This window comes from Engystomops pustulosus, chromosome 3 (assembly GCF_040894005.1).
Source record: "Engystomops pustulosus chromosome 3, aEngPut4.maternal, whole genome shotgun sequence".
In the NCBI taxonomy this organism is placed as follows: Eukaryota; Metazoa; Chordata; class Amphibia; order Anura; family Leptodactylidae; genus Engystomops; species Engystomops pustulosus.
Window position 1 is genome coordinate 60,371,933 of NC_092413.1, and position 13,850 is coordinate 60,385,782.

At 37.1% G+C, this 13,850-nt stretch overlaps 1 protein-coding gene across 4 annotated transcripts in view; it reads left to right on the plus strand.

The window, feature by feature from the left end:
• Positions 1–6,439: 6,439 nt before the first annotated feature.
• GRM1 (glutamate metabotropic receptor 1) overlaps positions 6,440–13,850 on the plus strand; it is a 304,645-nt gene continuing 297,234 nt past the window's right edge. For 2 of the 4 annotated variants that reach the window (XM_072140917.1, XM_072140920.1), the window contains exons 1-2: positions 6,440–6,579; positions 8,044–8,901. In XM_072140917.1, the coding sequence (XP_071997018.1) occupies positions 8,199–8,901 (703 nt within the window). In that variant the 5' untranslated portion in view covers positions 6,440–6,579; positions 8,044–8,198. Of the gene's footprint in view, positions 6,580–6,790; positions 6,980–7,352; positions 7,522–8,043; positions 8,902–13,850 lie in introns of those variants that run through there. The other 2 variants (XM_072140918.1, XM_072140919.1) reach the window with 2 other exon arrangements.

Sequence of the window (13,850 nt, forward strand, 5' to 3'; positions counted from 1 at the left end):
GCATTTCTGCTCTGTCCTGTCTTCAGTCTTCCCATCATTTTCCCACAGACAGTGCACCTCCTCCCCCTGAAGCTGTCATTTCATTAAAGAAATCTAGTATCATCCATAAGCCTGCTCTGCACACCACCCCATGCTCTCTAGGCTTTGACGAGGCTACAATCGGATCTGTGAGGAGAAGGAGGGGGGTGGGTGTCAGTAAAGAAGGCTGATACATGGGAATCAGGCTATTTATTTCTGTGTGTGCCCTATATGTTGCTTTCATCCTTCATGTCAGAATGTTCTATGGTCTCCTCAGAGTTAAGAATATGGCAGAGAAGCCTGCATTGAGGAATGCCACCACATTGTTTCAATGAATTCAATGAATATTATCAGAGGCTTGAGGCAGACCCTACCAGAGAACATCTGGAAACCTTGCAACTCATGATTCAAAACGCCCAAAAATTGGGGGTACTTAACAAACAAGAAGCACAGTACATCCTTCCCCAAGACCCAAGGATGACTCTTTTTGAATCACCTTCCCAAGATCCACAGGGATCCCCTCCATCCCCCTGGTAGGCCAATTATATCTGGCATTAATTCCACCATATGTAATTTATCTGAATATGTGGACACTCTCCTATAAGACAATGTCAAATACTCCGCTCATACCTCAGGGACTCATCCCAACTCATTTTTTAAACTGATTAACATAATGGAAACCATAATACCATCTTGTGATGTGACAACAATCTACACAAACATATCTCATACGTTAGGTATAGAAGCAATCAAGAAGACACTTGAAAACAATCCCAAGCAAACCCACCAACAGGCCCAATTCCTCCCAGAAAGCATCCACTGCATGTTAAAACAAAATGTTTTCTACTTCCAATCAGAGCTATACCAGCAAGGGAAAGGAACGGCAATGGGGACAAGATTAGCACCAAGCTATGTAAATCTCTCCATGGGGCAATTCAAATCTACGTTCATCACCGGTAATGCAAGATTCCAACAGAACATCAAATTATATAGAAGACACATTGATGATCCGTGTATTATCTGGAAGGGAACTGAGACACAAGCACAGGACCTACTAAGAAGGATCAATATGAACCCCTGGGGAATCAAATTCACGATAAACATCTCTCCTCGACAGACAGAAATCAAGAGGTCTTGGAATTCAGTCAGTAATGATGCTTTAAGTCTACTCACTAAAACACACTTCAAAAGCATGGTTGTCAACAACTTTCTGGAATTTCCAAGTGCACACTACAGAAAATGCTAACTGAATGTATCTTATAGTCAGTTTAAAAGGATTTGAAAGAACTGCTCATCAACATCCACATTTCAACAACAATCCAAGATTTTAAGGCATAGATTCATACTAAAAGGCTACCCAAGTAGAGTCCTCAAAGATCCCGGCAACAGAACTAAGGCCCTGAACAAAAGCCAATGCAAAATTAGAAGGAAAAACACACCCTTTTAGCACCTACTAAATTGCGAAGGTTTAATATCAAACTTTTTGAAACATCAGACAAATGAAGTGAATATTGTGAAAAAACACATTTGCGCCGTTTTCCTGTGGGCTTGGATTTTAAGGCTTTCACTGTGCTCCCAAAATGACATGTCTACTTTATTCCTTGGGTAGGTGCGATCACGGGGATGACAAATTTGTATAGTTTTTATAATGTTTTCATACATTTACAAAAATGAAAACCTCCTGTACAAAAGAATTTTGGTTGATTTTGCCATTTCTGGCGCTTATAACGTTTTCATACTTGGGTGTACGGAGCAGTAGGTGATGTAATTTTTTGTGGCTTTTGATAACGTTTTTAATGCTACCATCTTTAGGACTGTACAACCTTCTGATCACTTTTTATTGAATTTTTTATATTTTTCAAAAAATTTTGACTTTGGGCGCTATTTTCTGTTACGAGGTTAAGCACAGTGAAAAAATGTTATTATATTTTCATAGATTGGAATTTTCAGACTCGGCGATACCTGATGTGTTTCTGATGGAGCTCTACGAGGAGTATGCAAATACGTTTTCCAAGGTATTAAATGAAAAAGAATGCCTCATTTTTCTAACTTGAAAGGCAGCCCCCTTAACACCAAGTATGACCTATAAGAAGTCTAAAAACATGATGTAGGATTAAGCCAATCGAGAAGGAATGGACTCCCAACTGTAGACAGCACTGTTTTGACCTGGTTGGATCTTCTCAGTACAGCGTAGGGAACTGGATTGGCTGTGTAGACACATCATACAAACACAAACTACTGCGCAAATTAATCAGCTTGAAATTTATTTAAAATCATAGGAATTTAATTAGATAAAATATGCATTGTAACCTGATGGATCTTTGTAACTGATTTAAAAATAAATATTTGACTATATGATCCACTGTATATAAGCCAGGACCGAGAGGTGCTCTGAAGGACATAAGATGTCCTTGTGTTATATCAACAAGCATTAATTTCAATAGCTAATATGTACAGTAATACTACTGTAACTGCAGGATAATTACAAGGATGGCTGCAACTTCCTCCTGGATTTCCAGCATTTACCATGCATATTAGGTATAGTTGATATTGCAGAGGCAGGAAATTAAAGATGAGCTGTAAAATTGCAATATCCTGCAATAAAATAGTATTATAGTATATTTTATGAGCAATCAGCCCCCCCCCCCCCCCATGAGTAATATACCCTAGGGGGCATGAAATAGTCCAAATGTTCAAATCAGTACTTTTTCATTCATAAATATTTGAATAAAAAAGACCAAATGACCATATAGGTCCTCAAATTAATATGAATGTAAACATCAGCACATTCTGCAAAAAAGGACACCTCACACAGGTCTGTACAGCGAAGCACGAAAAAGTCATCAGGCTCAGTGTTTGACAAAAGGAGAGAAATAAGTGAGAAAGATAAGGCGTTCAAGGTGCTAAAACACGAAGGTAGCAGTGAGGTGTTACAGGATTATAGACTGTAGATTGATAGATTAAATTCTGTAAAAAGCAGATAAAGGCTGCAAAAACAGAGACAGAGGAATATTGCCAAGGAGAGCAAAAATAATCGTAAATTATTTTTCAAGTATATAAATGATAAGAAACTAAAAACGTAGAGTGTGGGCCCTCTGAGGAATAACATTGGTGGAAGGCAATGAGGAAAGGGCCAATCTACTCAATGTCGCCTTTTGGACTGTCTTTACCCAGGAAAATCCCCTGGTGGAAGACTCAATGAGGAATGATATAAATTCTCTTTGGAATATCAGCAGTTTAACCCAGGAAGAGGTACGGCACCACCTCACAACCACTAAGATGATATAGAGGAAAATGAAAAAACAAGGACAAAAAACAAGAGGACGGCGCCTCGTGTATTATTGTGGCATAGAAGGTGAAAATAACCTTTTGGAATGGTTATTTTTATTTTTGGGACAATTGGAACGGTAATGGTGATTTAGGCGCTCTGCTTGGCGAATGCTCACCGAGCAGAGCGCCTAAATCACCATTACCGTTCCAATTGTACTTGAAGAAGGGCGTTTTCGCCCAAAACGCGTTTACTAGTTTGGAATAATAAAAATTAAAATCGACTTGACGACCCTCTCCCTTAATCAGCGCCGTGCCAGCTACTTTTCTCGGTTTCCTGAAACCTTCTTGCACAAGATAGACAAATAACTGGGCCCAGATGGCATTCCCCTCCTGGGTTCTACATGAACTATGTACCGTGATAGACAGACCGTTATTTTTAATATTTGAAGAGTCTCTGAGGGCTTGTTATATTCCACTGGATTGGCGTATAGCTTAGCTTAACCCGTGTGCCTCCCTGGCGACCTGGTAATCTATAAATAGCCAAGCTCTGCTGGATCTTTGTGCTTCTATGCTATTGATAAAGTTTTGTTCTTTGCCCTGTGCGTTTGGACTGATTTCCCATTGTGACTCCGGTTCTGTTTCTGATGATGCTTCTCTGCTGCCTGCCCTGACCTTCTGCTCCTCTACTGACTTCAATCCCATGCTGCCTGTCCTGACCTCCTACCTGTCCCTTACTACAATTCTGCTCTACGACTTTGCAGTCTGCTTTGGCTTCCACCGCGGCCAAAGTCAGGCCTGAGGAGCGACCTTGTGCTACCACGCTGCAGCAAGTCCAACCTTCTTTGTGGTGGACTCTGATGAAAACTGGGTACCAATAAACTCTACTCCCAGGTGTCGGCTTACATTGGGTCAACTACCTACCGGGGATCCAATCCATCCTGCGGCAGCCCCGGGGTCCGTTGTGTGCCCCTGAGGTTGCCAGCTACTCTTCATTCCGGGTTCCTCCTCCTAGCAGGACCAGGCTGTAAGTAACTGAGCATGTGCAGAATGCTCAGTTACTTACATTGTACACTGCAATACAAGTGTATTGCCATGTAAGGGCTTGAACAAGCAATCAGATGACCGCTTGTTCAAGTTTTAGAGTGGAAAAGTTAAAACATTTTTTTAAAAAACTATAAAAATCATTATATGATAACAATAAAATAAATAAAAAGTCCCCATATCAGTTTAATTACATAAAAAATCCAAATAAAGTATGTAAAACACAAACACAAAGTGCATCTGTATCAATCTGTACAATAAATCTAACACAACATTGAATCCGCTCGGTGAACGACTTAAAAAAAAAACAATTAAAACTTCCCGTAATATACCATTTTTAATCAAATACCCTCACAAAAAATGTTCTAAATAGTGATCAAAAAAAGATAAGTGCCCTCATATGATACACCAGAAAAGAACAACTCTTTTCACAAAAAATAAGCCCTCAACCAGATCTGACAACAGAAAAATACAGAAGTTATATAAATGAGGTATTACCGTAATCGTAGTGAACCAGAGAATGAAGAAAGTGCTAAAAATCCAAAATAAAAATTGATAATTTCGTTTGTATTCCCCTTGAAATAGTTAATAAAATCTCATGAATAAGCTATAGACCCCCAAAATAAATTATCTATACATTGTATCTTACTCCGCAAATAATAAGCCCTCATATGTTTGCATTACTAAAACATATACATTACCTAAACCACTTGTCCATTTTGTTTTAACCCATGGGAAACACTTAAAGGGATAATAGACTTAATAGAAGTTGTTTTACATACTTTGAGGGGTGTTGTTTCTACAGTGGGGTAATTTATGGGGTTTTACTACTATTTAAGCCTTTAAAACACACTTGAAGGCTGAGTTGTCCCTCAAATGTGAATTTTGGCAATTTTCATTAAAATTTTAAAAATTGCACCTTTATAAGTTATAAGTCTCATATCCTCACATCCTAGAAAAAGGAGAGGATGCATAAAATATAATTCCAGCATAAAGTAAATATTCCGGAAATGTTAGTTATCTAGCTTGTTGGGTAGTTTAACTATCTGCCTGGAAACAGAACATTTCAAACTTTGAAAATGAGGAATTTTTCAGAAATTTACAAAATTTTCATTTTTTTTTAAAATGAAATGCAAAACTTAGCAGTTTAATTTTATAACTGACATGAAGTACAATGTGTTGTGAGAAAACAATCTCAAAATCATCTGAATATGTTGCAGAATTCCGAAGTTATAACCACATGACAGATTCAAAAAAATTGAGTCTGGTCATTTAGCTGAAAACAAGCGTCAGTGATGAAGGGTTAGTATTGTTCTGGTGCTGTATTTTTTTTGATTAAGCTCTTTATTTGCTGGGCTATTAAAATAATTCATGCAAGGTGCAATATTATAATTTTGAACACTACATATTTTAATTTAGGGGTGGGGGTCACTGCTGTTAAAATAATTCAGGGAAAGCCCTTTATATTCTAGCTCATTGAAATGGTGCTGCATATATTATAATTCATCCAACAGCACTGTATTTGATTTATTTTATATGAGGGTGGCACTGTTATATTTAAGTTATTACTGTATAATACATTTTGGAGGGGCTCTTTAATGTGATTCGCCCCGTAAAATAAATTACCTAGAAACTGCCCTTCAAATGACTTAGGTCCCACAGTTAAGGAAGCGGGTTACTCTGTTCACATGATACTTATTCATTGTACATGGAAATAGTCACAGTACACAATATCAAATTGGAATATATTTATTTTTATTGTATTTCTATTAATATTAATTACATTTGTACATTTTTCTTGCACACATTTTTATTATTATGATATTTGTTCAATAGAAATAATATACTAAAAATCAATGTACTGCAATGATCCCAATTCTGCTTACGATAATTTCCATATAAAGGAAATGCATATGGCCAAATTTGGTTAAAAAAAAAAAAAACAGCACACATGCATGAATTGTTATATGCATTGTTACAACCTCCTACTAATATGCTACAAATTTACAATATTCATGACATATTATATATTATGTAGGCAGAACATAACTGATGTCAGTAATTCCGGAGCATCATGAAATAACAGATCATGTGGAACTCAACTTTGTTCTTGTGGTGAAATAGTGTTACAGGAAGAGGGCACTAGAGTATAGACAAAACCCTGGATCCGCAGCTTATTGTGTCAGTGCAGGAGCTTGTATTCTCAGAGCTGCGATACCATCAAGGAGCAATCCTCTATCTCTCACCCAGGTAAGTCTTAACTTTGATCCTCTAGTCAGCATTACCATTCAGTTCTGTGTAAATGTATGGTTAATCAATACTGTCACTTAACCCTGTGATAGCTTCTTATTATTCTGGCTTCTATATGACAGTGCTGCCTGTGTTGCTAACGTGAAGGTACAGTAATCCCTATTGATTATTGAATGGATGTGTCAGTAGGTGTCTAGTCTTAGAGACAGCCTAGCATGGAGTGGGCAATACACTGCACCCACAGCGACAGAAGGAACCGGTGGTTGGATTTGCTTGTGTGTGGGCTGCTGAATGTGTGTGGGTGCTTTGTGGTTGTGGGAGAGAGTTATAGACAGAGCTAGATAAGAAAGCAACTGTGGCTATGGACATGAGTGGACCTCTGTTTCCTTACACAGTCTGGGTAAGTAGTAATGATATAGTTACATATATTTAGCTGGAGCACTTACCTTTCTAGAGGTTAGACAGAAAACACACTAATTAAGTCGGCACCCTTTACATGCTTTCCATTTTGTTACAGTGCACTGAATATGGAAATCTCATAGTAATTGTTCTTAAAGCCTGCATCTAGGTTAGTTATTGTTGTCTCCAGTACAAGACGTTCTTGCACTGTCCTTGGTGCTGCAGCTATAGAAAGAACATAGGATTGCATTGAGTGCAGCTCTACCGTGCATGTTACAAGTTACTATACACTCACTGTATTAGAATAATACAGCCCTGTCCCTGGTGCTGAAGCCATCATAGTCCATGGAAACAACATACAATTGAACTCAGTGAATAACTTGCACACAGACTAGTAGCAAATAGCTTTTACGACATAATGGACATGGAATGGATGAGAAAGCTCTGTCCCCTGGTGCTCTGAAATCTCTGAAACATAGATATATCTGCACAAAACCTGCTTCTGCAGAAAATACCATCAGTTAAATATAGCAGACTATATAGGTAGGTGTGGACATTGACATCATGGTTTATTAGTTTATACTTCTGTTGTATATCTGAAAACCTTTACATTATGGTTCCCCTTGCTGAATATGTAATGATTACTTTTTGTAATTTTAATATTTTTTCATAAGATCATCTCATATAACAATTTCACATCTCATTACAGTTTAGATTGCAGGTTTTCTGATATATTCTTCATTTGTATATGTTAGCTCATCTCTGCGTTTTAGTCCTGACCTTGCCAAAAGGACAAGATAAACAAGTTGCATTTTTTAACATAAATTGAGAAAGAATGATGTAGGGCTATTTCCTACCCTATCCTTTGCCTGAAGCAGGGGAATGACAACCTCTCATGATGAGAACTGGAGTTGACATGAAATAAGATGCATACCAGCAATAACACATGTGCATCTATCTATCTATCTATCATCTATCACTCCATTGTTACAGATATGGTTCTATAAGTATAACCTAGTTATGAACTATTTTTATAACTATTTATTTCTGTCTCTTTATTAACAGGTCAAAAGTGTCTGGAGAAAAGTGTCTGGTTACAGACTTCTGTGTAATGTAGGGTTACTAAGGCTGGATCTGGAAGCACTGGATTGTGACTAGGAAAAATATACAGTGATCAAGCATCTTTTCAAAGCAACACATCTGCCTTTCCTGGAATCTGCATGTCGTCCATGTATAAAATGTTTAATTTACTCATGATCATTTTGATGATGATGATGATGACATTGGATAGCTTTGATGAGAGTGTTGGTAGAGCTGGTGCTTCTAGCCCAAGATCAGTAGCTAGGATGGATGGGGATATTATTATAGGAGCCTTGTTTTCTGTACACCATCAACCACCAGCTGAAAAGGTACCAGAGAGGAAATGTGGAGAAATCAGAGAACAGTATGGCATTCAAAGGGTAGAAGCCATGTTTCACACGTTGGACCAGATTAACATGGATCAAACCTTGTTACCCAACATTACGCTGGGGACAGAAATACGAGACTCCTGTTGGCATTCTTCGGTAGCCTTGGAGCAGAGCATAGAATTCATAAGGGATTCTCTTATTTCAATGAGAGATGACAAAGATGGCATTAGTAAGTGTTTGGATGCCACGCCAACACCTCAGGGCAGAATTAAAAAACCCATAGCTGGTGTCATCGGACCAGGCTCTAGTTCTGTAGCAATCCAAGTTCAGAATCTATTACAACTTTTTGATATACCGCAGATTGCATACTCAGCAACAAGTATTGACCTTAGTGACAAAACCTTATACAAATATTTTCTGCGGGTTGTACCTTCTGATATACTTCAAGCCAGGGCTATGCTGGACATTGTGAAAAGATATAATTGGACTTATGTGTCTGCTGTCCATACAGAAGGTAAGGTAAATGTGAGCAAGCAGTTTGCCATAAACATTGTATAACTGGATGCATAGAATTTCAAGCAGCCCTATTAATAACTTACTTTATGAGTCAGTAAGACATCCCCATATGCATGAATCTTTACTGTAAAAAGGTATTTATAATTTTCATTATGTTTGCTCTTCAATCAGGTAAGAGAGGTTCAGTCGGTTTGAGCAGTAGCCTGGGGACCAAACATCCTTGGGGGCCCAGGGCCACACAAACCACCGACAAAATATTATACTGAGGAAGACCTTCACCCATGAAATTCTTGTACATCTGTTACTGCTCACAATACACATGTACACAAGACCCATTACTGGACCTTTGAAGGTCCTCAAAAGGTCCCGATTCAGTAGATTGTAAGTAGGCAAAAGGGATGCATACTCCATTCTCCAAGAAGCTTGATTCTACTACCATATGTAGGAAATGAATTCCAGACTTGGAATGAGTTCTTCTATCACCAACTACAACAGCTGTGCAATTATTTGTAATAACTAATATTTATTGGCACATTGTTATCAATATTGTTACATTGTCAGTATATGCATAGCGGATAACATAGCGCACATATACTTTTTATAACTCTTCATTTAGTTTCTGGATATGAAGAGTCTCCCTCTGTTTCAGGATGGAAGGGAGGCAAGATAGAAAGTGGTGCACAAACTGTATAATGTCATACATTCTTACACTCAATTCTTTACTTGTTCCAGATTATCGCACTGGTACTCTGTACTGCATATTATCATTTCTGTAATTACAGTAATGTGTAGCATTATATCCATGATTGGAAGACCAGGGAAAAACAGATTAAAAATAAATATAAATTAACAATTATAGTAATGAAAAAGAAATCACCTTATTTCCTTAGCATCTAATTCTTGGAAGACAGTCTGAAACAATACTAAGAAGGAAAGGCTGATAATATAATGTGCAAATCTCCTGGGGTTTTTTTGCAGTTTTTTTCTGTTTTAAAGATGGCTTTTACTATGCATCTTTTTGCAGGACAGTAGACTTCACAAATGTTACATTTTGACAAAATAACAAAACTCTTATTGTGGAGAGTCGGATGATAGCCTTTCCTCTGTAGTTTGTCCCTCCCGTTTATGGCTTGTGTCTGGTATCAAAGATTCTCTCAAAAAAGTTTGTAACATAGTTATAAAAGCAGATATAAACCATTCACAGGTGACCCACTTTTTAATCATCCTATTTCTGGGGGATACAAGTAAATCATTGCGCATAGTCTCCTTACCATTTTGGGGCTTTTACAAACATACCACTCAAATATCTACAACAATAACATTTGATAGCGATATAGTCCTTCGATTCTAGCATCTAAGTATGTTGAGCTGCATAGTTTTTAGAATATCCTTTTAACTATGATAAACTTTGTGGCTCTTAAGGGCACTGCAGCAAAAAGACCCTGTATGACTGAGGTCCAGGTCACATATCAATAACTTGTGTTAAGGAAATTCCATCTACTTTATATACCAAGAGGTGTTATGTCCATTAATGGAGTTTGCATGGTATACAAGGTCATTTAGCTTCTTGACTATAGATTGTGGTAAGGAAACATGCTATATAATCATATCATGCAAATATTCATGAACATTGCAAATATAACTGTGAAATAAAATTTAATTTCATTAACATAAAAAATTAAGATTTGATGCAGTGTTTTTGTATATAAATTCACAGAATTTTATATTTTCAACATTTTAGTCCCAGATAACTAATTCCATTATTATTCTAGACAAAATAATAATGAGTGTTGAACCATTGTGTTTTTAATTTGAAAAAAATGCTCATTATGAAAATGATATAATATAAACGTTGTGCATTATTTTTTTTGAAACCAGTACATGTTGTACTGCTTTTAATAGGAAATCAGCCATCAATTTCTCCCCCACTCTCTACTCAGAAAACATGAGCTGAGCCAAGCATGCATGTTTGGGGGAGGTTGGGATGGATAGCTGTCAGCCAACTGTGCATTTGTGTCATAGAAATCTAAAGTATGTGGGCAGCCTAAGGGAATTCCCTTTTCCTTGTCCTCGGTCAATCAGAGATTTATATTTCAGACAGTTTTCAGTAATCAAATATTTTTAATCATCATACTTTTTGATTACATTACATATTTTCGATTACACAAATTTTTCCAATTTTTTTTCCATTTCCTAACACACTACAGTACAAGGTGTCTTACATGTACAGCTTAGGTAAATACCCCACAGCACCTCACTTCTTCCTTTATTTAACTTACCTTGTCTTATGTTACTGTGAACAAATAAATGTCACCTGTCTTGAGCACATAGAAAAGGAGCTCCATACTCATCTCCATATTGAGCGACAAGAATGCTCTGCTCTCACCCGAGTAAAACCTGAGTGTGATCTAGGCACGAAAAGTACTGCAGGCTGCACTAGCAGCAGATCTGAGAACCACACTTTCAAACAACCAGCGGCAAGCTAATGGTTATGTTAAGAATCTCACTTATATTGAGCTATTATGGTGCTCAGCATAATAATTGTAAGTCTTTAACCCCTTAAGGACCTAGATAATTTTCACCGTAAGGACTCCGCCCAATTTTTAAATCTGCCATGTGTCACTATATGCAATTATTACTTTAGAACCCTTTAACTTACCAAGTTGATTTTTAGTAAGTTTTGGGGATTTTGGTTGAAATGTTTTGCATTTATTGCAAATGTAAAATTTGATGAAAATTTGTGATTTTTCTAATTTCCAATGTTATGCTCATCATACACTGGCCCAGATTTATTAATGCCCCTTTGCCAGTTTTCTGTTGGACTTTGCACAATCTTTTTAGTGCAAACTGCTTGCACATGTATTTACGAAGTGTCCGTGACACATAACCTGCGCTGTTACCTGCACAATAAAAAAATTCTGCACTGAAAGGGGCATTCCAGTGCAGCCGGACTGTGTGCTACATTTATTATGCTGTCAGACAGAAGTGTGTCGCATGCCTAATGTTAAAGGTGCACTTTGTTGGAGCAGTGCAGGGAGCACCAGATTCATGAAGAACGTGCACCACAATTCATGGATCTTGCGCACCCTGCACTCTTCACAGGCAAACTGCACATAGTGCAGTTTGCACTAGGATGAATGTTTTGGATAAATGTGAGACCTCCTAGTTTTACCTCCCAAATAGGTTGCTAACTAACTTAAACCATATGTCTGCTTTATGTTGATGTCATTTTTATTATGTAATTTTATTTTATTAGGATGTTAGGAGGCTTACAATTCGATCAGAAATTTTCCAGAATTTTAAGAAAATTTTAGATTCAATTATTTTAGAGACCTATTTATATTTATAGGGGTTTTAAAAGTAACCTTTTTAACCATTTAACCATGTAACAAAACACGAAATAAAATAAAATGGAGGTTCTATACAGAATTTTCTAATTTTTACAATACAATTTTTATTTAGCCCTAAAATTTACCTGTTCATGCAGGAGAAAATGAAAAAGCACATCACAGATTTCAGTTTCTCTCGAGTCTGGCATCATCCCACATGTGGGTGTAAACCACTATAAAAGCCCATAACAGAGTGCAGAAGCAGTGACGTAACTAGAAGCTGATGGGCCCCAGTGCAAAGTCTGTGCTAGGTCCCCAACTATAATGTAGGGTTTATAGTAATAGTCTTTTCATATGGGAAAGGGACACAAGAAGGGCCCCCTAAACCTCTTGGGCCCGGGTGCGATAGCAACCTCTATACCCCCCAAGTTACGCCCCTGTGCAGAAGGGAAGGAGCTTTTGGAGCGCAAATTTTGCATAAACAAATTTCAAGCGTCATGTGGCATTTGCTGAGTCTAAAACATACCAGAACAAGAGAAACCTTGATTGAGATTTTTTTTTGGTTGATTTAGCTTTATTAGGGCTTTTTGTGTAATGAGTTTTACTTTTTATTGGAATCATTGTGATGTAAATGTGACATTTTGATCATATTGTGATCCCAGCAGTTATTCGGGATTCTGGTTGTCTCATACAGCCGAGCTTAGGAACTGCTGTCAATGTGGACAGTTGTCACAGTGACAGTAGTGCGGTATGAAAATGTACCTCAGGGGGTGGGAATTACCCGCCAACATGAACATACATTTACGTCCTAGGTCCTTAAATGGTTAAAGAAAACCATTTGTATCATTTGGAAGTATGTTTTATGAGCTGGATAGATAGAATGTAATACTCAATATATATCAATTTTTTGAATTCTTTTTATTTAAATATCTATATGCAAAACCATACACAAAGGACTAACCTCATTAAATTATGACTGCTTCTAAGTGATAACAGTAATATCAAATAAGTTGAGTCTTTTTGTATTAGAGTTTATGGAAAATCAAATATCTTTTTGTTATAACATAAGAATAAAATAAAATAATACAATAAAAAAATATGCTAAAATAATAATGTGATAAAATAATATGATAAAAAATATCTTTTGTACTACCAATAAACTATATATATTTTTTTTTTTGCAGGATTAGAAGTACTTTAAAATGTTACCATTTTGAGGTTAACAGGATTTATAACTTATTTTAACTCATTTACTTAACTTTTTATTTATTATTATTCTGTTTTGGAGTGTATGAAAAAAACTCAATGGCCCACATTCATCAAAAACAGTTCCAATTGCACTAGGTGCAGTTTGCCTGTGAAGTGTGTAGAGTGTGCCAGATACATGATTTGTGACACGCATACTATTCATGAATCTGGCGCTCCCTGCACTGCTGTGACAGAGTGCACCAACTTTATTTTGGTGGATCTTTAACATAAGGCATGTGACACAATGCTGTCGGACTTTGCATGTTAAATGTTGCACATGGTCCCACCCCCCTTTCTGTGCAGAAATTTGTGTTACGCTGGGTATAGTGCAGTCGTGACACATATGTGTTGCAGACACTTCTTAAATAAA